Genomic DNA, 27823 nt, shown 5'->3' on the forward strand with positions numbered 1-27823 from the left:
ACTCAACTCACTTTCAATCAGTGTCCCTCTGTGAAATGGTCAACCAAACTCTCATGGTGACCCAAATACAGGTAGGTTGGAGATGCCACCTCATTGGAGAGCAGTTCTTCCCGTTTATGTTGGTTTAATAATTTCAGTGAAATGAAATAAGCAACTAAAATTGAGGTTTGGTTTGGGCATCAATTAGGATTTTGGTGTCTCCATCACAGTGAGGTCTGCTGAATTTGAATGGGGTGTTTGCATCATTATATTAACACTATGTTGTTTTGTGTGTGTGTGTCTTAGACACTGACATGGAGCAGACAGATGATGAAGAGTACTGTGATTCTCTTTAGTTCAGCCAGACCCTCTGTGACAGGATCAGGAGGTGACTCTCTTCATTCTCTGCTCTCTTCATCTTTCTTTGCTTTTTAGGTTTAACATAAAAGTGGAAAAAAGTTCTGATTAATCATTAATATAATTTCAAAAATAAACACAACTTAGATAAAAAATTCATGCGATTTGCTGTCTGGCAGTAAAATAAGCTCCACCACTCATCTCCAGATGAAGGCGTGGATGCAAAGGCAGCACGACTGGGAAAAACTGTGAGGGCAAATCATAAGCAATTCATTTTTAATTACACTTTCAATCCCTTCAGTCCACTTTTAAGCCACAGCAATTCAACCCGCTGCCGCTCAAGTGCCTTTTCCCCCCTCCCATACTTCAAAAACGGGTCCCAAGTGTGGCTCTTACAAAAGGTGGACGTCTGCCACGGTGTCGAGAGGAAGTGAGTTACTCAGCAAGTCACCCCGTAAGTGCCAGAAAGGCCCTCGCTTTGCAGGGAGAGTGCTTTCACTGGAGGATGGAGAATGTACAGTGTGACTGTGCAAGGAGGAGGCTGGAGGTGGGGGGCAGCTGGAGTATTTATGCTCAGCGTGTCGGATGCCGTTGCAAGCGAATGTATGCTGTGCATGTGTGTGCACGCCCTTTTACAAATTAGTTTCTATATATTTATATTAGAGTGTTTAAATGTGTCTTTCAGCGTGGGTTCAGCCTGCATGTCTGCACATCAGCACATTTCACTGTTTGAGTTTGTGTCATTTGTTTTGTTTCATAATTGCGTGTGTGTGTGTGTGTGTGTGTGTGTGTGTGTGTGTGTGTGTGTGTGTGTGTGTGTGTGTGTGGTCTAGTCTTGTGTATGTCGTCACCATAGTCTACTGGTTTATTTTCATGCATGACACTGTTTCGGGCCGCCATGTCACTCACCATGGGGACTCGTGTGTGTGTGTGTGTGTGTATGTGTGTGTGTGTGTGTGTGTGTGTGTGTGTGTGTGTGTGTGTGTGTGTGTGTGTGTGTGACAGAGTGTGTGTGTGTGCGTGTGCATGTGTGTGTGCATGCATGGAGCAGCACAGATTTTTTTAAGGCTATTTTTAAAACAAAGGCACCGACTCCCGGTGTTCCAAACTCTGCAGGCCAGTTGAAATGAAATTGCACAGAATTGTTTTGTTTTTTCCATCGTTAAATGTGGTTTGAAAAATCTGAGCGGTTCCCCAGAAGTATAAAAATCTGACACTCCCCTCTGTCAAGGATTTATGCCGGTCAGTGTGTCGCAGAGATTGTTTAAATACAATCCTCATTTCAAACTGGGGATGAAAAAACGGAAACATGGCGAAGATCAAGTGGCACCGCAGGACAATTAGAATTTGTCCAACACAAATGCATTCTAAAAATGTACTTGTGTTGGTTTTATTTCATGGCTGTTTCATTGCTTCATCACAGATCCTGTTGAATGAACCAAATCCACATTTCTTTTTGCATATAGTGCTACTTTGAGTCTCTGTGGCAGCCTACAAAGAGGCAAAGCCAGAGAGAAAGAGGCCTTGAGAGAGACAGTCATGTGTACTTCTGCACCTAACTGAGATGAAACACCCAGGGGGTTAAAGGTCATCCCACCCAGAGCCCGGTCCGAGGGCTGGCGGCCTCCGTCCCTTGGAGAGGTCAGGCAAACACCAGGTTGTGTGTTTTCGCCGCCTGGTTAACGACTGGTTAAATAAACGGACAGACTCCCTGCGGTGTCGTCTGTCCAGACGGTCGCAGAGCTGAAAGGTCTCGCACGTAGCGAGGACGCCGGCGGCGGCAGGTACACGCTGGACACATCACCTCAACAAGTCTCTCTTTTGATCAAATCGACCCTCTATCAGACGGACACACGCTCACGGCAGGACAACGATGCAGAGTTGGACTCTCTTCCTCCCATTGTCATAAAGTCATCACGACAATAAAAAGCTTCAGAGAGCCAATTGTGTATTTTTCTTCAAACCTTTCTGTCCATCTGGGCCTCACTTGATACATATCGTGAACCAACACAAGCAGAGGAAGATCATAAAAGCCTGGGCCAAACGCATTTTGTGTGTGACACTGAAGTAGAGCCATCCAGGGGAGCATAAATCCACAAAAGAAGAGGAAAGAGCGAGTCGCTCACACGGAGCAGTTCCACATATACAGTCTCGGTTTATATTTGGCCTCCGCGTTGCTTTCCTTCCTTTGTTTCTGAGCCAATATCCAGTCGCCTCCCCTCCCTGAGCCCGGTGTGACCCTGCGGTGCTGGATGGGAGCAGGGCAGCGAGCGCTGCAGGCCAGGAGGACTGCCAAGGCACCGCAAACTACAGGTCTGTCTGAAAAGCCACCATTCGTTTGTTCAGTCAGTCTGAAAGGACTCCAAGTGCGAGACTCTGCAGTGGGTCCCGCTGAGTCTGCTTCTGCTGCTGCTGCTGCTGCTGCTGCTGCTGCTGCTGCTGTTTAGGACAACACTGAAGTCGAGGACAGCGCTGCCTGCTGAGACTTGACCATAAACCTCTGGGATCCCAGCCCAGACCAGGGCTTCTTCGTTTGACTTCAAAATAAATATCTGGCCAGCGGCCACATTTGTTCCATTAGCCCGGCTTTCCTCTTTGAAGGATCGCTCGGTCGCAGCCGTGTGTCCTTCACCCTTTAGTATCTGCTATATAGAAATTGTTTCTATGAAAAACTACATGGCCAGAGTGCATGTTTTAGTTGTTTTTTTTCTTTGTTTGTCTTTGTGCGGGACTTTCCTAATAACACATTGATTACACAATCTGTGAAGTAACTGTGAAGTGTTTCAATTTTTACAGAGAGATAAATTGTCCACCCTGGGAGTGAAAAACCTTGCAACACAGAGGCATGACTCACTTGGAAAAAACAAGTCTCCTGTAAGACGATATGGAAGAGAACCTAATAGTCTGTCAAAAAAAAAGGCCAAAACGTGAATAAAAAGTGAGGGTTAAGGTTAGGGTTGCTGTTTTTAACCACTTCCATCGAGACAGTGAAAGCAACATGTGGGTCTGATGATTTTCTGACGGCTGCAAATCACAGCCGTTTCCCTCCTCACTCAGAGACACGTTTTTCTCCCTTCTTCCCGTAATGAACCCCCAGCAGAGGCTTGTGTGTGTGTGTCATGGTCACGGCAGCATCTTATTATCGACTCACCTCTCCCCTGTGCCCCACGTTGATGTAGGCGCACATCGGTTTGAAGGCACCGGTGCCGCAGGCCAGCAGGTGGGTGCGGTTGTAGGGCTGCAGGAGACGGACAAAGTTGGCACACTCCGTCTAGAAGAAGGACAGGGAAGACGTGCAGGGTCAGACCTCAATGTTGAAAATGGCATGGCGAGTCGTGTCAGATGTTTGCTAACTGAGAGCCGACAAATAAAAGAGTGTCGGGGTAAACACTGGACGCTCTTGCCCTCGTCGGGGTCGGCACTGTTGATCTATTGTTTACAATGAGAGCTGCAAACACGCAGGCAAAAAAAACCTAACAGGAAACGAATCCAATTACACAACGCAGATGAAGGGATTTCCAGTGCGCTGAGGAGAACCGAGCCGATTTCTTAACAAACTTCACTGATCCCACATGTTCACGACCAGCACCAACCTTAGGGTGTTATTAGATGAAATGAGATTACTGCAACTTTGCGCTCACGTCTCAGGGTTTTTGGAACCCAGCCACCAGCGCGACACACTGGTGCTGTTGGTTCCATCGTGTTTGGGCTGGAAGGGAGGTTATCAAACCTTATGAGCTCCAAAAAATGAAAATTCAATAATGACATGTTAGTTTTGAGTCACGCTACCGGGAAGGGTCCAACAATAACATTGGCTATAAATAAAAGCCTCCGAGCAGAAAGTACCATGGAAAGAGAAGACTGATAAACTCAATCATAGACTCGGCTACACTGGAAACACAAATCGAAAAGGCAACTAATCCTGGCTGCGCAAAAAAAAGCTTGACAGGGATCCTCAAACGCACGAGGGCGAAAACAAAAGCAGCTGTGAGGATGTGAGGAGCGGCGAGATGTTGCTGTGTTGCACAGAGGAAACACGGGGTCGGAATACTTCCTGCTTCCTGAATGTAACAACAGCACTTTGCCAAACGGCCGTCGGCTGGGACGGAAGGGGTCGGCCAGGTGTCGTTCTCTCAGGTCTGCGAGGTCAAACTCATACACTGACAACAAGCACCTGGTGTGAAAACACATCCACACAATCAAACCTCCACAAAAAAAAAACAATGATGTTAACAATGACTATTGTGTTTTAATTGTTTCTTTCTGAGTGTTGTATGTTTAAAGGCTGAACATGAATGTGCAAGTGTGCAAGATATGTTTTTTTTCCTCTGTTTTTCCCGTTTTCAGAAGCACACGTGCTGCGAGGGCGAGCGCAGTAAATCTGTCTTTTAGCATTTGGCCATGTGGCCCCGGGTCCTTTCTCAAGGTCCCGCTCAGAGGCTCAGAACTTGTTGATAATTTCCTCAAGTGCTCTGAGGTGCTGATGTAAACCATGCCGCTGCCATAGGAGGGAAAGTTTACATCACCAGGGCTGCCCCTCCCTGCCACCTCATGTCTCGACCCAAACAAAACCGGAGCAGAGATAAACCCGAAAGTAACAACCTTGTCACCGAAAGGTAAACTTGCCCTTAATTTCTGAAAAATTAGATCAGAGTCTGGTACGTTTCTGTTGCCTCAGAAGTGACAAACGGCTACAGCTGCAAAGAATTTGTTCTTCCTGAGAGATGAAGCTCGTGTGAGGGCCACATTATGTCTTTGCAAGAGGAAGACTGATGAGGCCTTGGAGAGACTACTGAGCGGACTGAGAGTGAGGAGGAATCTTTCTTGCGCGTTTCCGTTGTAATACTCAGGAAGTCAACCCTGCTCAGCGAAGAGCGGCGACATCATGATCAGATCCCACCTCTCCTGACCTGCCATTTGGATCTTTCATGTTTGTGTGGTCTGACTGAGGCAGGAATAAAGGGGGTCTGTATTAAACAAAAATGAAATATTTATATTACCAGATTAGCTCCCTCTCGAGACTTCGGGGGAGTTGTCTCAAATCTATCCACAATGATATTAGAGTCACTTCATCATTATATAAATACTGGCTATCAGAGCCAGAAATGAAAAGTTTGCAATGTTCATTTGTTTAACCGTGATTATCAGCGAGAGCGAGGCCGACCGCAAATACATTTCCCAGCTGTCGCGAGCTGCTCCTTAACACAGCTTGAACTTCAACCTGCCCACAAAATCCACTTACTCAAGGGCAAAAGAAAAAAAAAAAACACAAATGCTCTTTCCAGCCTCTGATTAATCCGACAGTAGATATTTGCATGGTTGCAACCCAAAGAAATAAGACTTTTGCCAAAGACGATTGGCAACCCATCAAGATTCTGTCGCTGCACAGTGAACTATTTGAACAATGTGCTCAGGGGGACCACGAGAGCTTCTCAGGTTATTGCTTGGCCAAGTCTGATCGGGTTGCCTGGCACATTGTAGAGAAAAAAAAGTTTCGAATTGAGGGATTCAACTTAACTACCATGAAACATTAAAGGCATAAAAGTCTGCGTTGAAGCTGCGGCGCTCGGAGCACTGCGGTGGGCTTGAGCAAACGTGCAGATAGACGCCACGCCAGGCGCCATGGGCGGCTGACCCCGGCCAGGAGAGGCGAGTTTGTACACGGGGGAACGTTTCCAGGATAAACAGCCAACGTTCACGGAAGAGATGTCAAAAGTCTCTCAAACACTAACAGGATAAGAAGACGAATGTCTCCAGAGAAATATGCGAGCGCCCATGACTTCAGCGAAAGGGCGCCCGTGCACAAACAGAATGGCAGGCACACACAAACATGGAGAGGCGGTGCGTGAAAAAGGCGCTGTTTTACTGAGCCAGTTCCAAGTGTTTGGTCGCGGCAGCTGTTTGATCCGGCAGCTTCAGAAGTCACTGATTGAAGAAGCTATTTGGCCACGCGGAAACGCTCCAGACGACAAACATGCACCACCAAAGCACTTTCCAAATGGCAGATATTTTCATTTTTTTAATTGTTGAACAAAAAGTTGTGGTGACCTGCAGTTGACCTGCGATGAGGGTTAAAAGCTCAAACTGAAGCTCAGCAACTAGTTGGCAGCACAACGATCCTCTGATTATCATCAAACGGGGCCACATTCGGTTCATCGGCCCGTATCGCATCTTTTCCAAATTATTATTAAACAGTAAACATCAAGCAGCTGCAACGAAAAGCTCCTGTGTATCGTTTCTGCGTCTGGAGGCCAAATGCTTCACTGTTTAGTCTTGAATTACGTCTAGTGTAAACGGTGACATACACTTTCAGACTTAAAAGATTCTGTTTCATAAACACAAGCAGAGAAGTGGCTATGGTGATCCCTTACAGTGCACTGGTGATGTTGCAGTGACAGGAATGACTTCATACTTTAGATGAATTGTATAATTTTTCAACAAACGGGACATTTTCAGATCTGGCACAATTCTTTTTTAAATGATACATATACTAATCAATCAAAGCAGAAATACCCGTCAAAATTACTCTTAGAAATGAATGCAGTTCCAGAAAACATTTAAACTGCACAAAAGGCCAAGGCTAACAGTGCTTTCAGGAAGATATTCAGGCTAGAGATGCAAAGCTGAGAGGAAAATCTGTTTTGTAATTCAGTACATGCAAACACCAGTGTGAAATGATCTACACACACCAAATGTGTTACTCTGATCCCTGCAAAAGTGAAAAGAAGTTACATAAAAACCAATTTGACCTTCAAGATTACTTTTCTTTGTGCATTGTTTTGTATTAGTAAATGTGGTAATTTTGTGGATTGGAATACGCTTGTAACTAACACTGTGAGGGCATCTCTTCAAAGTAAGGATATTGGCTGGTTCTCCCAATTTCTCTTTTTTCAATGGCAATGGTTTTTTAAACTGAATAGGTTTGGTCATTTATTTAAAGTTGCGGTAAGAGTTTGGGTTAAACTGTAAAAAAAGAAATTACAAATGAATGGAACGCAACATGTGTGTGCGTGTGAGGGCATGGAGCAATTCACTGAATTTGTTTGAAAAAAAAAAAGACTGGAGACGTGATGGAATGTGGGTCTGTGGAAACAATACTAGCAGACAAACAATTCAGCCACCCTGGTTGGGACGCTGTTTTAATACGAGTGTATTGTGATCAACCTAACCAAAACAATAACCACGCATTAATCCCCAGCTCAAAGGTAAACCACAGTATTAGTCTGCGGTGAAGAAGTGTCAATAATATCCAGCAGGATCCAGACTGTTGGTCCCTGCAAGGTAGGTCCTTCCCAACAAAAGGGGTTCTGGTGGGTTAAGAAAAGACAGGAACGTGTGCACACACACACACACACATTACACTTAAGAGCCTTTTTGGCACGTGCAAGGTGAGGGTTACACACATCCTGCCTAAGGAGCTGCCTGATGGGTGTTTCCTCTGCACTGCGGAAGGGACAGTAGCCTGACGACACACACACACACATGCATATGGGGCGGAGTGAAGCTGGCGCGCGCAGCGCAGGAAGCGCCTAATAAAACTGACAGAAGACACCCAGGACACACCTGCCACTTCAAAGACGGACGGCGCGCACTTCTCCCTCTACGCACACACACGTTGTAAAGTGTTCCAGATGGAGGCGGCTGACGCTCCCGCACACAAAAAGCCATGGCTGTGTAGCCCAGCGTACGTGCACTCGCCCTGGTGCGTGTCACCCTGCGTATGTGTCCTGCGTGGCCCCTAAACAGATAATTAGCGCAGCCCTGTGTATTCTGAGCAGCAGTAAAGCAGCTGGGACTCTTCTTCTCCAACTGGGACCGATTTTTATGGCGTCTGAGCACATCAAAGACGACACACATCTTGAATTCCTTCTTTACACTACCGTTTCCCTTTGATGATGCCCTCTTTTCTTATTTTTTTTCCAGTTGTTGTTAGGTCCTTGTGTGGAACCCGCCCCCCTCCCTGTGAGATGCAGGCTTCAACCCCTTTTGGTCTTTTTGATAAGAAAGACGTTTGGTAACACGTCCAGGAGGCCGCATTTTACGAGGTCATTAAAGTCACATCTCCACTGTCTGTATTTTCAATTGTAACATTTGAAGGAGATAAAACATTTGTGACAATTATCCCCAGGCCTTTACTGTTAAAGTAATGGAAGTCGCAAAGCGTTTGGGTTCAATTTAGATACAGGAAAAGGTCCTGTTTGTAGTTTTACAATGTCATTACCCAAATATAAAAAAAAATGACCACAATCCAGTTTTCAGCACCTTCAAGGACGTAATCATCTTTAAAGGAACAGACGGCAGCGTCCGGCATCGTGACCCGAGCTGGAGCCCAGTGATGGATCAGCTGACAGCCTCGGCTCTGGCACGGCTGAAAACTAAAACCTGCAGATGTTTTTGGCCGCCTTTTCAAAAGTCTTCACGTCCGTCTCGTCCAATGAACTAATAACTTTGGCTTTCATGTGCTACGGAATGACTTTGCTTTAATCTCCTGCAGGCGAACAAACAGAAAGCTGAGTCAGCGTGCGAGGAAAGCAAACTGCACGAGGTGCTCGTGCATTCCTGAGCAGCGGCCGCGTTCATTAGGGATGAAAGAAAAAGTTGAAAGTTCTAAGCTGAAGTTGGCCACCCCAGACTCTGCTCCTCCTCCTCCACCTGCATTTTCCGTCCTTCCTCATGATTGTACTTTCTTTAGAAAAGATATGAAAATGGAAACTGTCTCTTGCCTGTGGTTCTTTGCCCATTTGGATGCAGTCCTCTCTGTTACCGGGTGACGGGGGCCAGTAGATCTACAGACGAGCCAAAGGAGAAAGAGAACAAAGGGAGATGATTAATGGTCACGCAGCTCCACACAAACGCACACAAGGTTTGTTTATTTCCGTATGAATGTTGTTTTGAATGCAGCGATGCTTGATGTGACTGTCAAGAACCATTTTTTTGTGAAATTAGATTTCCAACCCAAGGGGTTTTTTTGTTTGTATTTTGTCTTTAATTATATTTGAGCACATCCTTTGTGTGTGACAATATAAGTGTTGGGGTTTTATACTTAATGGGCTAACAACATCAAAGAAACCAAGAAGAATTACATGAAAAAAAAAACTTGTGTTGAACGTTCAAGTGAAGAAGTCAGTTATTGCAAGTGAGACTACTTCCATCATTCCTGCCCTTCATTTCATAACTATAAAAATAAAACACCTCATTGATCAACATTATTTGAATTTTCCCCTATAAGAGTTCCTTGAAGATTTGCTACGTTAAGGTATTTAATAAATTGTGGAGCCAATCCTTCTGCTATATGATTGGTTGCTGTGTCGTTGGCTTTTAATGAGCAAAATACAATCTACTTTTGTATACAAAGCCAAAGGTTGATTTGGCCCATTAGTGTCAGTCATGTGCTTTATGCCAAAAGCAAATCTTGGGCGACAAACAACCTGGAACTGTGCCTGTAGACAGACCTTCATTAAAAAAAAAAAAAAAAAGAAACATCTGGAAAACCTTGAAAAAATAAATACTCTGTTTATTTTATAACAATTCTCACACTTTAGTTCCAAGAAAACTGCAGAGGAAAGTCCCACAGTCTTCTGTAAGGGAAAATAAAGTGAGAGGAAGATCGAAATGGAATCAAATCCTCAGCAGAAAACTGTTTTCACACTGCTTTCTGCAACGGAACGCTGCTACTGGAGAGGGAAGCCCAGGTTTCTTTCAGTCTTTGGATGGTGACGTTGTCAAACTCTAATTTGATGCAGACTAACAGAAGGTTTCTCTGAGACAATAAGTCTTTCTTATGTCCAGACTTGACAGGACAGAATAAAAACCAGAGAGCAAAACAAATGTCGCTGACTTGCATGACTATATCTGATCATGTTCAGTGTTTGTGAGAGTGTGTGTGACTATAAGGGGGCACATTCACAGTATGTGTAGACTCCAGCCACAGGAGTTATTGTAAACTGCAGCATCCAGGGCATATTTTGATGGAAGCATGAAAAAAAAAATTCAAAAGGTTCAGGAAAAAAAACACACCCATTAAAATGTCAAACGGAGTCAAAATTGAGTTTGACTTCATGGAGAAAACATAAACCATTTAAAACATGTCCGCAAGGGTCACATATTAAATGTAAAATTCACTTTGCCAATGTTTTTCTAGCAATAACCTGTGTGTTTCTAACACAATGAACAATGAACTGCCCAGAAATGAGTAGGAAAGTGTTTATTCATCTTACTTTTGGCACTTTTCAAACTGGTGCACAGTCAAGGATAGCATCACTTTTAACAGGAAGCTGGACATTTTAGCACGATGATGTAAAACAGAATATACAGTGTTTTTAGAGCTCTTGATTTTTTTTTAATTTTTTTTTTTTGACGATTAGTTATGGAAGTCTACTCCACTGGACTTGGGGATGAAAATTATCATCTGAAATATGAGATCTTAATAATGTCTTGGTCTTGTAAAAGTTATATGTGTGTATATTTTTAATCTGGTTTGTGTTTACCTGAGCATGACTTTAACAAATGTTGATGTAGAGTTATGATACGTGTCTTGCAAGTTGCCTTTTGCTTCCTGCCTCGCAATGCTGACACTGGTGATTTAGGGCCAGTCTAACGCTTGGCTTGAAACACTTTAGATCCCATGACCAGTTGCTTTGGCGTGACGCTCGACGTGCACACACACATGTGCTCATAGGTGCAGATACACACACACACACACACACAAAATAGTCAGGCCCAATGCATCTTCTGACACGCCTGATGGTTACAGATATACTGTGAAATCGAGGCCTTGTCTAAAAACAGGGCCGGCAATGATGTGACTCAGTGTGCTGCAAGAATCCGAGCCGTCGGCCAAGAGTCCCGCTATGCAACCATTTTAGGGAGTGCGACCGACTTCCACCAGCCAACCACGTTTCCCCCACTGCTCCACTGTTTCATGATATCCATGTGACTGGGTACCTTCAAAGTGTTCTTTATTTTTATTTTTATTTTTTTAAGTGAGTGAGTGTCGTGACTGATCGATAAACTCCTGCTGATTTCAAGTGCATTAATAAAACAACTGGGAGCAACTTTAAATGTTGATTTGGCAAAACAGAGAAAATAATGCCTTCAAGATAATAAGTGATATGTCAGAACATCAACACACTAAAGCTGTTAGCGCAGGTGGAGGAGGTGCAGCTGATGTAACCAAACATGACTCACAATAACCCTGTGGACTGATTCGACTGCGTGCCAGCCACTTTTTTTTATGCCAAAAACGACTTTCACAGATATGTATATACAGTGGTAGTAGCTGCTATTATTGATGAGGAGAAAATGGAACATTCATTTCATCATACAAAACCTTTCCAGGAACCTTGATTAGTATTTGTTTGAGACTTTCCCTGCTAATTTGTTTTAAACACTTTGTACCATGTCCCAGATTTGTCTCAGTTGGACCCGGCTGCTGTTCAGGGAGCTTGTTTTCAAATAAAGAGTTCTTCACCAAACCTTTTTTGAGCTCTTTGCTGGTGAGACAACTTGTGTTGTGTTTCTGTCTTTGACATACAGATTCAAATAAATGATAATATAAGAATTTGGAGCTGCTTCTCTCTCTTTGCCATCATGCTGCTGTAGCGTCACTGGACTGGCTGACTAACCAGCTTTGTCTTAAATGATCTTAATTGTTTTTTAAAGAGAATTTTCTCCTGTCATCACTGACCGATGGAGAATGTGCCAGATGCCGTCCCATAAAACTTATCTCTCACTCGCTCTCTCTGTCTCTGATGCCTCTGGCGTCACTGTGAGCGATCGCGACTTCTGGCTGCAATAGATACACTGAGGCATTAAACCCCATGAAACTCGCAGCACATTATCAGCACGCCGGGTGTCTGATCATCGGCCAGGACGGCGAGCGAGGGAGACCCGGGCTGAGAGAGAGAGCGAGCGAGAGAGAGCGATGCAGTGGAATTATGGGCTGGAAAAGATGGCCGACATCTGGCCCTCTTTCTGCGCACAGCACGGCATTCTGTTTCAGTTTAAGCTTGATCACCCCCCACCACCACCACCACTACCACTCGATAAAACGTCTCTGAAAGCCGGGTCGATATCAGTCAAAGGGCCCCCCCTTTGGGGTGGGGGGGTGTCAGGAAACCCGCAAATCACAGCTGAGCCTGCATCTGCTTGACTGTTTCATGCAATCAACCGCAAAGCACGGACTTTGTTTCAATTACAAGCGCAAACTCATCCGTAATTGCTCACATACTTTGTTTTTCTGCTCTGCTTGACTCGAACAAGATGCCGATCGCAAGTGTCACAAGCGATTCAAACCTTGTTGCCATCCCAAAGTAAACAACAACACTTGATTCCCGCTACTGGCGATCATCATCTTCATCTTCTCTCTTCACAACGGCTGCCAGATTGAACTCTGCTCTCATGGCTCCAAGTCACACCAGCTGCAGACTTGTTTAACGGGAGACGTCTCAGTTTGATTGACAGCTTGCACAGGTTCACGGGTTTTCCTGGCAGGAGCTTTGAGAAGAAAAGCGAGGTGTTTGTTTCAAAAATTCAAGGAGCAAAATAATGTCTGCTGCGGAGACGTCGAGACTCACAGGTTTTCAGTCCACTGATTCGACTGTGACATGAGCTCTCTCCCGTCTTCCTCCCGGTTCAGCATCAGCTCAATTTTATGTGACTGTTTCAGTGGTGATGCAATGGCAGTCACGTAAAAGTGACGGCTCAGGTTTGAGTCACCACTCCGGCGGCTGATTTACGACGGAGAGCGCTTTAACAGATGTTCCGCAAAGGAGCGAATCGAAAGAGGCGAGGGGGGAAGAGGGGAGGCGAAAAACCTTCAGCTATCTCGTTAAGCCATATTTCAACCCCTGTGGATGCACAGCCGCTGTGGAGTGACTGAATCTAAATCAAAAATGAAAGCATCATCCTTCATCATCCTGAGGACTTCAACCGTGGATCGGGGTGCGTTAAAATACCCGAGCCACTCAAACTTGTGCCAAGAAAACCCACCTCTTTGGACTCGCTGCTGGTGGGTCCCAGCAGGAGCGAGTAGAGGACGTCCTTCCCTCCCAGGAAGAGGCGGTCGCGGTACTCGTCCAGGAAGACGGCGGAGAGCGTCAGCTGGCCGTGATGGCCGCTGAAGACGGACGAGCGGTTGGTGGACAGCAGGTCTGCGGAGACAAAGGGAGAGCGGAGAGGGTGAGCTCTGCCCTTCAGAGGAAACACTTCCTTGGATGGAGGGGGGGAGGGTGACAGTTGGAGAGAAATGAGGGAAAGATCAGGAAGGAAGAAGAAGGCAAAAGTATAAGTTCCTGATATGAAAAGTCCCTCTGGGCAAACAAATATAAAGTCTGAGCCCAGCAACGAACACGCAGACAGAATCCCCGCCAGGCCAATTCTTCAGTCTCACTGCTTTATTAGGAACAAAGACATTATTTTACACTCGTAAAATAAACAAGTCCGGGCTAACCATGACTAGAGGGGTTTTTTTTATCATCACTTCTCTTCACTTTAAGGTCCAAACCATTGACTCTGACTGAATGTTGCACACCTCTGTGAGATATTGCTTGTTTTCTTTCAATGGTACAAAGAGCAAAGGTCACATTAGAAAGGAGAAGGTCACCTCTAATACACCTTAGTAGCTGGAGCATCTGAGACACAACTGGTGAGCGACAGTGCATCACTATTGAACTCTTTCAAAAGCCAAACTCAAAACCAAGAACGTGCGACGAGATGTCAGCACCAGCGCTGCAGCCACCACAGTTTACAGGTTCACGGCAGCTTCCTGTTTGTGTCTCAGCTGAACCCTCCCCTGCTGGCTGTAGCCACTGCCCGCTTTCTCCTCGCAAGACACTGACTTGCTGCACCAAACTCTGTTCTGCTGAACCATTTGGAGCTTATTAAGGGTGGATCTTAAGGGGGGTCTTGGAAGTATCCAGATTTGAAATCATATTCATCCAGCCGCCTTGCATGCTTCAAAAACTACGGCTGTCAAGTGAAATATCATGCACGCGTGTGTGTGGGTGTGTGCGTGGAACACAGCGGCCTGCACCTGGCCGTCCTTCCTGATCTGGCAGCGGCATCAAAGTCTGAAGGTTGAAGCGACGACTCGGCAGGAGATGCAAACACTGGCTGGACTCCAAGTGCAGACGAGACGCTGGACGATTTTAACACGCAAATACTTTTCTATCCAAGGTTCTGTCTTTCTTCAGCGAAAGGAGAGCATGAGGAAAATGCGTTCCTTACACATCTCCAGTGAGCCGCACTGTCAATAGAGTCTTCAGCCGAACCAACATCCCACAAATGTCGCTCTGGGACAACTACCGCTCTTTGTTTTTGACTCAGTCTGACAGACACACTAATTCAGTCTAACCGACACCCACAGTTACATTTATGCTGATGATTCTCTACTGTATGTGTAGGTTTTTTGGTCAAATTACAAATTATTCTCATACACGCGTGTGCACACACACACAAACACACACACACACACACACACACACACACTCAGCCTCACCTGAGCTCACCTTCATTGCCGGTGTGGAAGAAACTTTAACAGAGGAGAACAAGAGGATAACTTCCAATTTATCGCAAATAATTTTTTTCTGCACCCGCTGCACGCTGACTAGCAGGGAGCCAAATCAGAACCAGGAAGAAGCGTCGACTCAAACCAAGGCCGACCACAGGCCTGTTAAATGTGGTTCCTCTGAAGGCAGCAATGGAGAGAATGGTTTTAAATGAAAAAAGAAAAACTTGGAAAAGTACGACTTTAAAAGCACACACACATGCAAGGAAATAAGAGAAAGGAGGTTGGAGAGGGGGAAGCGATAGGAGGCCACGCCGAGGCTTCAAGCAGCTGGTAAAAGTCAAAAAAATAACGACTGCAGATAGAAGCCAGGCGGAGGGAGAAGCAGCAGACAGTCGTGATGTGTGGAGGATTCATTGGAAGAGACAAGGTGAGCAGAAACAATACGAGGAGGAGACGGGAGAAGATGACGAGGGGAGTTTGGCTGGAGAGCCGCGCCGTCATCTCCGCTTCATGCAAACAACGGTTCACTACCTCTCAATGTTTGATTATATATATATTTTTTTTCTATGAGTCACATTGACTTTGAATCATAGTCACTTCTCAAATTGTGGTGACTCATATTACATTTAGCACAACTTGATGAGACACGTTAGCACTAACTGAACGCTGACACTTGCGCTGAGGTGCCAGTAGGGGGAGCTCCTGGAGGTGGTAGGAGCAAACTATCGGCGACGCTCTTTATCGGAGTAACACGGCGCTCGACACGTCGGCCGACTGACGTCCGGTGTCCCGTCTCCACTGGGTTTAACTCTTCCCAGCCCCGAGATGACCCGGGGCAGCGGGGGGTGAGTGATGATGACGTATGTGTGAGCGCATGTCTGTGTGTGTGTGTTAGCTGGGGACCAGATAGCGCCCGGTCAGCGCCTCATGCTCATCACACACCTTGTTGTTTGGACAGGAGGGATCAGGCATGACAGGCAGCGCTGGTGTTTTGGAGACGCCTGATGCTGAAAGTGTGTCTGGGGTGCTGGTTAAACAGGGCGAGAGCGTCGCACAAGTCATAATGAGGTGCTGCTCACAATAGGCTTTATGGCTTGTTTTCAGTAATTAGCAGAGGTCACACTTTAACTGCATTCACTGTGTCCACTCTGCACTCATTCAAGGTTATAAAAGTAGATTTTTTTTTGGAAAATAATCAGAGCATTTCTTAACCAGTGTGTGGATTTTTTTAGTGTATCAGAGGCAAATCACTGAGTAAGTTAAACCTTCTGTGCCATTTTCAAAAGAGTAATTCATAGGACATAGGAAGAATTTCAATGTGAAAAAAATGACTATTAGAAAAATGAATTGGAGGAAATTTTAACCATTGAATCCAGGAAAAGACAAAACAGAGTTGCAGTCAATTTAAAAACAAAAATCAACCTCAAGCCTTCTTTAGAAAGTCACCTGCACTCGTTACAATGTGATTTTACACATGTGGCACCCGATAACGTGACAAACGACTTCCTGCCAGGAGAAGAAAAAAATCCTCACTGTTGAGGTGTTTAATTTAACAGCGAAAGATGCGTCTCATTGTCTTCATCTCCAACCAGCCCTGGAAATTTCACATTGCACTTTGACTCCTCCAGCCTCAGCCGCCGCGCAACAAAACCCCGATCGACTCTGGGAAGCAGGTTCCCTCACTGACGTCTCCTTCCTTCCGACTGGGTCTTTATCAAGCAACAAGCCAAACCGCAACTTAACGACACGAACGTCAGAACATAAATACCACTTGCACACACACACACACACACACACACACACACACACACACACACTGAGACCCTCTCACGCACACTGGGGTCGGGTTGAAGGTGAGCTCCAGCTTCCATCTGCAGCTTGTTATCACTCTGGCAGCTCATCACCTCTAGGTGGAAACCACACCGGTGTCTCACCTCCCACCAACCCCTCTCTCCTCCGCCTCCTGCTGTTTATCCCGTCTTCCTCCCAACGCTACATTCTCCGTCACACACACCCTCTGTCTCTTCATTCACCCTTGACTTCCACTACACGCGTTACTTCATCGCTACTAAGCGTGTCTTCGATTTCGCCGCTCTTGCCCCGTTCATTTATCTTTCTCTCTCCGCCCTTTTGGCTCCGCGTCTCCCCGACCTTTAATCCATCTGCGTTTTTTTTTTTTTTAAAGACCCTCCACGTCCCCAAGCATCTCACACAGCATCCATCGGGGAAACTTCCACATCTGTGTCCAATGTGGCTTTTTTCTTCCCTCCCTAGGGGGCCACCAGTCAGGGCCGCATTGACAAACAGCAGCCGTGCCAAACTGAAGCGACACGCCGGGGAGCGTCTGGTTTCACAGTGCGTGTCTGAGGCGCGTATCCAGCCATCTCAGCCTCTTCAAAAGATCCCCGTTCAGCGATGTCCTCCAGTACCAGCTTGTTTCTGTTTGGTTAGTGGCTGAGGGAGCTCGACACGCAGCCGCAGCCGAAGGGAAACGATCGTCACTGACATGACGAAAGTCAAAAAGTGACAACAGTAGCAGTTTAAGAAGATGGTGGAGCGCTGAATTGACCCTGACATGTTGGATGCAGTTGAGTCGATAGATTTCAAACTGCTTTTTAAAAATATTCTGTAACTGAAGCATTTCTGTGAGGAAAATGGTGCAGTTGTGATGTTTAATTATGTTTTTCTTCAGGTCACTGTTTACAAGATCTGTTTAAAAGCTCCCATCACAAGTAGTTTTACAGCAAAAAGGAACCACTCCACTGGCAGTTTTTTTTTATTTTATTTTTCAATTTTTAGCTTTTTTGACCAAACTGTCCTTCAAAGCTTCACGTGAATCATATCAAGTTGCGTTGTACCGGATTATACAGGCTTATGCAGCTGTTAAAAGATTTTATTTGCATATATATTTCCAATCTGGAAGCATTAGTGGTCTTTGCAAGTCGCATTCCCCAGAGCTGTAATCACATGGCCTGATTAAGAGGGAAAATTTTAAAAATGTAAACTATGGGGAAGAAACGAGAGCAGGAATGACTGCATGTGTAAATTTTGGCAAGGCGGGCGAAGCCCAAGCTGTTGAAGATTTTTGATTTGCTCTGACAGGTTTGGAGGTGAAGGAGGAGAAACAGGAGAGTGGAGAACCAGTGAAAAAAAAAGTCGACTTTCAAAATCTCATGCTGACATCTCTCAAGTACAAATTGGGCTGCGGCGGAGAGCACGCTATGTTAAGTCAGACACACAGTACAGGTTGCGTGTTGTCAACGTTGGCTCAGTGTGAAAGAGGGCACATCTGAAGCCTATTACACCCCCCCCACACACACACACACCACCACCACCACCACCACCAGCTACAAAATACATGTCAGACACATACACACACACACAGACACAACAGCATCATATCACCATTGTGAATCGTATCACTGGTTCAGTTACACGTCTCTGTTTGCTGACAAAATGCATCTTGGCGTCGCAAAGTTGCACTTCAGTGTTTTCTTGAGCTTTGACACACAAACACGTGCAAGACTGAGCAAACAAGGAGCTAATAGACTCATTACAACTCCGACAGACTTCCCAGGGTGTCATTAGATCCGGGATGTATATTGTTGCAGTGCACCAAGTATTCCTGGAATTTGCTGTATGCACAAAAAGCCGTCTCACGGTTCTTCTCCTCCCTGGGATTCTCCACCCGCAGCCAACCTCACTGTCCTCGCCTGGGCTTCAAAGTTAGAACCCCTCCGCCTTCATTTAGCCTACCTTTATTTGGTTGTTTGTTTTTGTTTGGAATTTTTGGGGGGGATTTGAGGTGGAATTTGGAGGTGGTTTGGAAAAGAACATTTATGATGAAGTCTGAATTAGAAGTACATGAACCTAAATTAACAATATGGTTGGTAAGAAAAAAATACAGGTAGTCTATTGAAAATATAGACACACGATTTACAAATTAAGACAAAAAAATTATATTTGCCGCAGATTTATTTCCATAATCACCTCAAGAATATCTGATATTTGGCAATTTGTGCTATATTACTTCCCTGATATAACTTTGCAATTAGCATGTCTTTCAATAAATATTGAGTGGCACAATTTGTGTTTAGGCTCTCATGTCAGGATTCGCTTTGAGCAACAAAGCTTTTTTTTCAGCAGTTATATTTGCAGTCAACTGTCAGAAGGGATTTCCTTCCTCTCGGAGATTTACACACTTGAAAAGTCATGACAGCCTTAATCCTGGGATTTCCTGCCAACCTGTTACTGCTCCTCACTGGAGATGTCACCCCAACACAAACGATTGCGTGATGAAACCATCGGAGGTACGGGGGGCGGCAAATATCACACACACGCTGACACACACGTCTCTCGGCAACCTCAGGACACCTATTAGAGGACCTGTTACCAGATCTGCTCCACTTAGCCAATCAAAACAGTGCAGGGTGTTACCTCATCACTCAATTCATTGTCTCTCATCATCCTCGTCTCCACTGGCCATTCCATTTTTTTTCTTTAGGCATTTTTTTGCTTCTTCTTTTTAAAAATCTGTCCTTCTCCATTATTAAACCAACCCACATGTACCTCCCCCCTCAGGTCTTCCCTCACTATAGTATCAGGGTGCAAGCCAGGAGGGAATCCTGGCATTGATGGTTGTGGGCACCAGTGTGTGTTTTATCTGGACCAACCACAGTTTTGAGATCATTGTTACAGCACGGAATGCAAAAATAAATAAATAAATTTAAAAAAATTTAAAAAAAACTTGCAAACTGAAGTCGAGCACATTCTGGAAACGGGTGTCTGTGTCATATTAAAGAACGTGATGCCAAAACGAAAAAAAAAAACCCTATGATTTTCATCGAAGGAGACCGGGATGCTCTCGGAGCTAACGCTCTGCTCCACGCCAAAGAAAGCAAAGACACGGAGCGCTGGCAGCGGAGCAGCTGGTTGCTGAGCACATCAGGCAGCTGACTTTCTCTTGGTTACCGCACAGAAATGCACCAACGCTGAGGAGGCTGCTTCTGATATCTGTCAACTGCGATGTTTGTGCGTGTTTGCGCTTGTCAGCGGCCGTCTAATAGACTCATCAGTCCACAGCAGAGACCCCCTTGCGCTCGGCTCTTTCTTGTCAGGAGCTCCGGTGGAACTAATCAATTGCTGCGAGAGAGGCAGCATTCGCCTCGGTGGCAGGAGGGCAACGGCATCGGTGTGACATGTAGCGTCTCCCATGAAAGAGTTTTCCCATCACCTCCGGCCCTTTGCATTGGTCTTCCGCCAAAGTGCCAAATGGTAGGATGCTGCTTTGACACGAGAAGACAAGAGGACCTCTTTTCTTTGCATGGGTGTGTATGTTTGTGTAATGGCCAGTGGGGGGGTTCCTTTTTGTTTTACTTTCTTTTCATGCTTGCCTCTCTCTGTAGGAAGGTCCAGCTAAACTATCTCCAGTGGCTCCACTGAAAACAAAAAAAACCCTAAATATATGAACAGTGCAGAGGATGTTTGTCTTTCAAACCATAAAGGGAAATTAGTGGATGGAGGTCTCTTTCATGTTGGATGAATGAGACTGTGTGTTCTTTCAGCCCGTATACATTCAGCAGCGTTGACTGTTGGGCAGGGAAAGGCATGTTTAAAACTATTTGAAAGTTCAGTATGCATGACCAATTGCATCTCTTTTTCTTTTTACTAGCTTTTGCAAAAACAACAAGAGTACAAAGAAAAAAAACAGAACGTTGTAAAAGTGCCGTGGTTGAGCAGACTGCGCAAGGAAACAGAGCCTCAAATCACAACTGCAACCACTGATGTTGGTTGCATTCAATTTGAAATGACTATATCAGAAACGTCTGCAACTGTGAGCGCGTGCAGTACATCTGCACATTATAATCACACATTCCCCGAGGAAATCAAATGTTTCTGTGCCCGCGGGGCATCACAAATCACAGAGCCAGATAACAACAGATCAGATGAGCCCCAGAGCAAAGGGCGGCTCTCCTGAGGACAGCTGCGAGAGAAGCTGCTGAGTGTGTCTACGCCTGCAAGGCGTGGCAGGGTGTAGAAAGTTTAGATAAATAGATCTCTAGGACTTTGAACCCTCCTCGGCGGAACTCCGCTGTGATTTGTGAGGCTCGCGTTGAAACAATGGCCTTCGCTGAGAACACTGGAGTTGGTTTTGGCTGCCCTCTCCTCAGGGGCCGGCACACACACACACGCACACACACACACACACACTACATTGTACTTCAACACAAATATAAATGTACTGTCGCTAGTTGTTTGCCTTTTCAATTAAGATGTAAACATCGTGCTAATCTTGAGACTAATGATGCTAAGAGTGTGTGTTCCCATTAAACTTAGACACCACTGCCTCCATTCAGAGAGCAGCTTGCAAAACAGTTAGATTGAATTGATTGAGGAAGTCAAAAATCTCACAGATCCATGTTAAAAACTTCCTATGAGAATCATTTTAAGCTTGGGATATGACTTAACCAACTGGCTCAAGCCGTCAATCTAATAAAATCAATATAAAACCTAATAAGAGGCCAAAACCTAAAAAAGTCATATTAGAACATTTGCAGCAAAATACAACACACAATCCAAGTGAAAGCATTCACATAAACATTGTTGAAGTTTTAAAATTTTACAAGTAAGTTGAAGTGTTTCACAGGGTAAAAATATAAATGAGGATAAATGAGTGAATTGAGAATAAAGTGGCGAGGCAGGGAAAGTGGAGAGGCTATAAACTCTTCCAACTCTTAAACTTTTAAATCCACCACCAGCAGTCTTCCTACTTTTCCTCCCTTCTTCCTGTCCATGCTGAGGTTCACACATGGCCACACCCACTTGACAGCTGTGCTTTGACCTCTGTCTGGTTTCAAATGTAGTTTCCTCTCTACTCCACCACTCATCTTGTGGAAGGGCTCCAACTGAGCACACTGCCTACCTTAAACTTGTATCCATATTTTTTATGTTGTTGCTAAATGACACACATTAATAGCCAATAACAACCCATATATGTCTGCGAAGTCTCTCTTTACATAAGCCAGTGCACCATCCTTGCAGTGCCCGCCATGTGGAATGCTTAACGTTACACAAAATTTGTTTAATCTTTGGCTTGGACATCCCAAGTCAAGCACTGAGGAGGGGCCGGAGGAGTAGAGATGCAAGAAGCTCCCACGCAGCTCCTGTGTGTAAGCGAGGTTCTCACTAATCTAAATGACAGATGGTCAAAGGCACTTTGTTGGGACCTGAACCTTCAACCTTTTCTTCTCAAAGGGCCCACTGTCTTTCAGCCTCCAGGTTAGCCCCTCTGTCTTCCTGCTATGCGTCGATCTGTCATTCCTCCCTCGGCCCTGTCCCCACTCTTTCAACTTCCTGTCTTTTCCTTTTCTTTTCATTCTTTCGGCTCCATTCCATCCATTTATCTCCATGGTCCACGTTCCCCCCACCTGTTTTTATCTGCCCCCCCTCTGGTATTTCCCTATCGGTGTGGTGTTTCCTTCTCTCCCCCCCATTCACTCTATCATGGATCCATCATTGGTTTCCCCTGACACTCAACAGATCTCTCATTCATTACTTCCATCTCTTCACCCCCTGTCCTGCTCTCGCTGTGTTCTTTGAAATCCGGTGATGTTCCCAGTCTCTCATGGATGTTCTCCAATTCCTCTCCCCATTCAGCTACCAATCCATTTATCCATGCCAGCATCACGGTCACATGTTTAAACTCACAGCGCGGACCCGCTTCACTCAAGCATGGCGAAGGCTTACGCGCGCGCCGACCTTTGCAAAGTATTTACATGATTTTGTTTTTCTTCAACGTCTCGGCCAGCCGGTGCCTCCATCCCACATCTGGTTTCAAGTAGCTGCTTGTGTTTTGTGTTGTGTTGTGTTGGACTTTCATTTTCCAAAGAGATTAGGGTTCATTTGAAATGTGCTCCGCCAATGAATGCAACCTAACCTCACTCTATATGAAGTGTCTATCACAAAAAGGCTGCACTTGGAGTAGAAGAGTGAAAGAGGTTTTTATTGATGGCACAGGCACCTTTTATTGTCTTTGATGGGACATGGAGAACCATGATAAAAATCACAATCAGCATTTTGCCATTCACACCCTCATTAGACTACTAAATAACAGTGTCATGTAAAGTGCAAATACTCTCTGCACCTTGCTCTTTGTTGTATTATTAAATGAATTTTTTACTGTTATTGTCTTGAGCGTTTTTTTTAGGTCTCATGTGTAGGTCTCCAGTTTTTTTCATCTATTTCCAATCGTATTCTTATTTTTTATTGTAGTGGAGCTTCCGTGCATACATTTTTCACATATATATACCTGAACAGTGCATCTGACAATGAAAGTGAATCTGAATCTCACAGAGTCTAAAAGACAATATAGCCAATGGCACAAGAAGCATGTCTAGTGAACAAATTCAACAAAATAATAATAAAACTTTTGCTGGGATTTGGTCCTGATTGCATTTGCTCTGCAATTTAATGGGCTACTTGCCTTATCCCTTACGTACTTACAGCTCTTGAGCCTGAATTGAAAGAGCTCTCTATTATACAGTAACGTATAAACATCTGAATTTCAAACAAACGCCAACCATGTGAGCTTTTTCTCCCCCCAGTGTTCCTGTTCGCTGAAGTCACATAAATCCTCATTAACAGCTTTCCTAGCAGTTCACTTGGCCCCTCTGTTATTCCAAAAACATTTCCCTGAAAGTTATGCCAACCATCCAACTTTCTCACATTTGTTTCCTCGGTTTGTGCTCTGCTGTGTTTTACACTTATGCAGGAGGACGGGGGTTGGTGGGGGCTGGGGGTGGGGATGGGGGGGGGGGGTTGCAGAGAGCAGAGAGGGAGCGGTGGAAATGAAGCGGGAGGAAGGATGAAAAGTATGCGCAAATAAAGGCCCAGAGCTGAGAGAAGCAAGAATGAAAGACGGCCTACATTCAATGCAGCCTCCAACAGACAGCCGGTGACAGATTATCCAGCTCCGCCTGAGAACAACCAACTCGCGTCTGCATGTGTGCGTCTGGGCACCGCCGACTGAGAAAACAAACTCATTAATTCAAAAGCCGTAAGCGAAAACAAACCCAACCCTTCACTCGGAGAACTAATGCAATCAGATCAAAATGGGACTCTGATGTGTGCATCACACTTTTCAAGTGGCCCCCTGCAGTTGGGGAGACAAAGTGAATATTGTATTAGAGGGTGTGTGTGTGTGTGTGTGTGTGTGTGTGTGTGTGTGCACGCATGTGTGCTCGTTGCACACAAATAAACACAGAGAATTCAAATGAATAAATTAGTCCCAGTCAAGATAAATGAAGACAGACAGAGTCTGAGAGAGGCTGCTGAGGAGCAATGCATGATGGGAGTATGGTATATATGATTGACAGCAGGGCTTGGACTCCAGCCAACCATGCGCACCCACACACACACACACACACACACACGCTGACACACAACACCCTCATGAGGAGAGACACAGTTTTGTTTTCGCAATTGCAAATGAGTGTTTTATTATTCTATAAACATACATTTTTTATATTTGATAAATAAGACAGTGAATGAATGAATAATCAATGAGATGCAACTGATCTGTTTGTAGGTCAGAGGCAGTACAAAACTGAACAATGCTTTGCCTTGTGCTCATTTCAACTCTGATTTAGAGTGTCTTCACGCTTGACAGCATCCAGGCGCTTACGAAATACCCACTTTTGATATTTCCTCCCAAATCCCTAAATCTGCTCTGAATGGTGAGGCTTCAAGTATGCGAAAACAGACGAGGGAAGGAGAGAGCGAGCTTCAGAAGTTGGAGGGTACAGACAGCCTCGTTCGTGCATGAACTTCTACCCACTAATTGATTGAAATGAGATAATGACAGCGTTTCCTGTTGCTAAATTACCTCTGCATCCTCCTGAGGATGCAAACACCCCCTGGGCTTCTCCGGCTAATAAGGAGCGAAGGGGTGATGGAGGAGGAGGTATGCAAAACAGACGGGGAAGGGGGAAAAGGAAGGCTGGTGAGGCGGAGGAGTGAGGAAATTAAACTAAGGAGGGAGAAGATGGGATGCACGCACACGTATGGAATGATTCAACGCTGAAAGTTTAACAAGTGCAAGCCAGACTTCAGTCAGGAAGCTGAGGTGGGGAGGGGAGGCTTTTTGGAGGGCGAAGCTACGAAAAACAGGGGGAAATCATAATTCGATGTTGAGGCTAGAGAAGAAGTGAAAATATAGAAGGAAAGAAATGAATGCAAAAGTTATGTTTTTAAATTGATTGTTTTATTTAATCATTTAAATGAATCCAATAAATCTGGACAGTTTCCTCATTCCCACCAATCTTTCAATTCGAATTTAGAATCATGATGCAGTTTGGATTAGACCAAATTGAAAGTCTTACATCGAGGAACAGGCTGCTCTAGTGTGAAATCCAGTGACTCACACTGCTGGGCACAGTTGTTTTCCACATCCACTGTTTGACCAGGGCCCAATTTTGTTTATTTGAACAGAAGGCAGTTTTATTTCCCTGACACATCTGCTTCTCAACCGTGTGGCTGGATTATCAAGTTCCGAAAACAAAATAAAGTATTGCACTGGTATGACGGTGCGTTTAATTAAAAAGTATTGGAACCTGTCAAGAGTGACACAATATTCTGGGACAAAAAACTGTGTTTAATTTTTTTTTTTTCTTAATTCCTTTAAGACATTATTACACAAAACCGCATGATACCAGATGTGAAAAATACAAATTGTATCAGGACATTGACTTTGTTAAACAAGAACTTCAATATGGTACTTCAATAAAGGAAGGCGTATTTGCTATATTATGTTGAAAAATGCATATCATTCATTTGCTATGCGGCCCCTGAAATTGAGCCCCAAGTAATCTGTGCTTTTGTGAGGGCCATGCAGGAGGAAGTACTGGCTTAAACAAATTAAAAGGGCTGATTCCCACGGCAGCATAATATCCTCGGGACATTATATGGTAATATACGTATTACGAAATGTATTTTTGCCCAGTTCGGGTTTTGGCCTAAAGCCGTTGGTGCAACAGGATAGCCGACAGAGTGTTATTAAAGGACAGTGCTCGGCCTCTGGGGAGCACGAACGTGCTCACGGCAATGATTCACCACGATCTTTCTTGAGAAAAAGCCCGATGTCAAGTCGAGGGGAGAATCATTTTGAGAGTTTGCCTCCCCTCTGTCTCTGGAGTATTTCCACGGCCGACAGGAAGGCCAGTAAAGTCAGACGGGTGACTCTTTCTCCAGAAATCGCCGAGCCCAACAGGAGGAAATCCTGTGTGATATCTATCGCTGATGATAATTGCAGAGCAGCACAGAGTGAGTGGAACGAAACAATGAACGAGGTCTGGCAACCATACAATCAACAGCAAAGCAAGCAAACACACACACACAGACACACACAGACACACACAGACAGACACACACACACTCACACACACACACACACACACACACACACACAATGCTGCTATTATCATTAAACTTGAGTGAGTCATGGCCAACAACAGGACTTAGGTTATGGGGAAAGAATGGGCATGAACACTGGCCAAAATGAAACTGTATGTCAGAGTTCCAAAGGGAAAACATCCAGTCAATCTATCAGAAATCTTTGAGTGGTACAGACATAGGGAACCTGACATAGCCAAGATGTGTTTTACATTAAAATAAATAAATAAACAAATAAATAAATAAATAAATAACAGTCCGCGCTGTTGTTAAACTTGACAATCTAAATACCTGCATCCCCACAGCAGTAAACGCTAATTATTCGAAGTCCTCCCCGGGTCTTTAAGCTGCGGTCGCCGGTCCTCATAAAACCCTCTAACGAGCCGATCGCACCCCGGTCTGTCCGACCGCAGAGCCGCGACGCTCGGCCAAGTCCTCCTCCGGGCGGACACCCTGCCTACGCTGCGGAGCTAATTCCAACCTGGAAACCGGCAAATTATCCTCCTCCAACAACAAAAACCAAAAAAAAAATACAAAAGCCCCCGAAACAAACGGTAGCCCGAACATGAGCCGGAATAAACGCTTCCAGGTCGGACCACCGCGAAGTGGGAGGAGGAGGAGGAGGTTGGCGGGTAAAGGCGGCAAACAAACAAACAAATGCTGACATAAATAAACAATAAAGCTTTATTTTGATTTATTTATTTTTTATCCCTTACATAAGGATGTGGGCTACCTTCGAAAAACACATGTAGGAAGGTTGGAGGAAAAAGGACAGCCAACTTTAGCGAGCGCATAATCAGCAATTAGTGATGCCACCTGTGGGCCAGCGCGCGCGCACTAACATGATAGATAGATAGATAGATAGATAGATAGATAGATAGATACCTTTGTATGACAGTCTCAGCCGTGGCACATTCAACTTGGTCGTTGACGCGCTGCCAGCAAAGAGCGCAATAACAACCAGGAAAGGTGTAAATCCCCTCATTGTTATTTTCTCAAAAAGACTTGCGGTTGACTAGTCCAAAAACAGAAGGTGGAAAGGTAAAAAAAAAAAAAGAAAAAATATATATCAGCGGCAGCGGGCAGCTCACACTCCTCACGGTGCCGACATGAGGCAGCTTAGCCGGGCACGTGGGGGTCCTCGCCGCGGAACGGACGTCGCCAATGTGGGCCAGGTGTGGGTGCGCGAGGTGGCTCCGCTGAGGAGGCTGCTGTGCTGGCGGCTGCTTCGCTGGTTCCACCACAGCGCGCGACAGAGGAGTGGAGGAGGAGGAGGAGGCGGCGGCAGAGGGCGAGCGAGTAGGGGAGAGTGTGTCTGACAGCAGAGAGAGAGGGAGAGGGAGAGAGGGAGAGAGAGAGAAGGGCTCCAAGTGATCGAGCCCTCCTCTCACAAATACCCGTTTATAACAGCAGCATATTTAAAACTTGGAGCACCATGTTGCTCACATTTCGGGTTCAGGTTCATGTCAGTTCTCGCCAACTAAAGCAGTTAAATCAAGTTAAACGTTTATATGTCCCCATATCATGGGA

General features: G+C 45.2%; 1 protein-coding gene across 2 annotated transcripts in view; it reads right to left on the reverse strand.

Moving 5' to 3' along the window:
* sema3bl (sema domain, immunoglobulin domain (Ig), short basic domain, secreted, (semaphorin) 3bl) overlaps positions 1–27575 on the reverse strand; it is a 46105-nt gene extending 18530 nt beyond the window's left edge. Inside the window, exons 1-4 of one of the 2 annotated variants that reach the window (XM_076026182.1) lie at positions 27179–27575; positions 13327–13487; positions 9060–9122; positions 3488–3607 (exon numbers count right to left, since the gene is read on the reverse strand). In XM_076026182.1, coding sequence (XP_075882297.1) covers positions 3488–3607; positions 9060–9122; positions 13327–13487; positions 27179–27278 — 444 coding nt within the window. In that variant the 5' untranslated portion in view covers positions 27279–27575. Of the gene's footprint in view, positions 1–3487; positions 3632–9059; positions 9123–13326; positions 13488–27178 lie in introns of those variants that run through there. The other variant, XM_076026181.1, reaches the window with a different exon arrangement.
* Positions 27576–27823: the final 248 nt, after the last annotated feature.

The sequence above is a fragment of the Nelusetta ayraudi genome, unplaced genomic scaffold (assembly GCF_046127955.1).
Source record: "Nelusetta ayraudi isolate G7.1 ecotype Tasmania unplaced genomic scaffold, CSIRO-AGI_Nayr_v1 ptg000019l, whole genome shotgun sequence".
Lineage (NCBI taxonomy): Eukaryota > Metazoa > Chordata > Actinopteri > Tetraodontiformes > Monacanthidae > Nelusetta > Nelusetta ayraudi.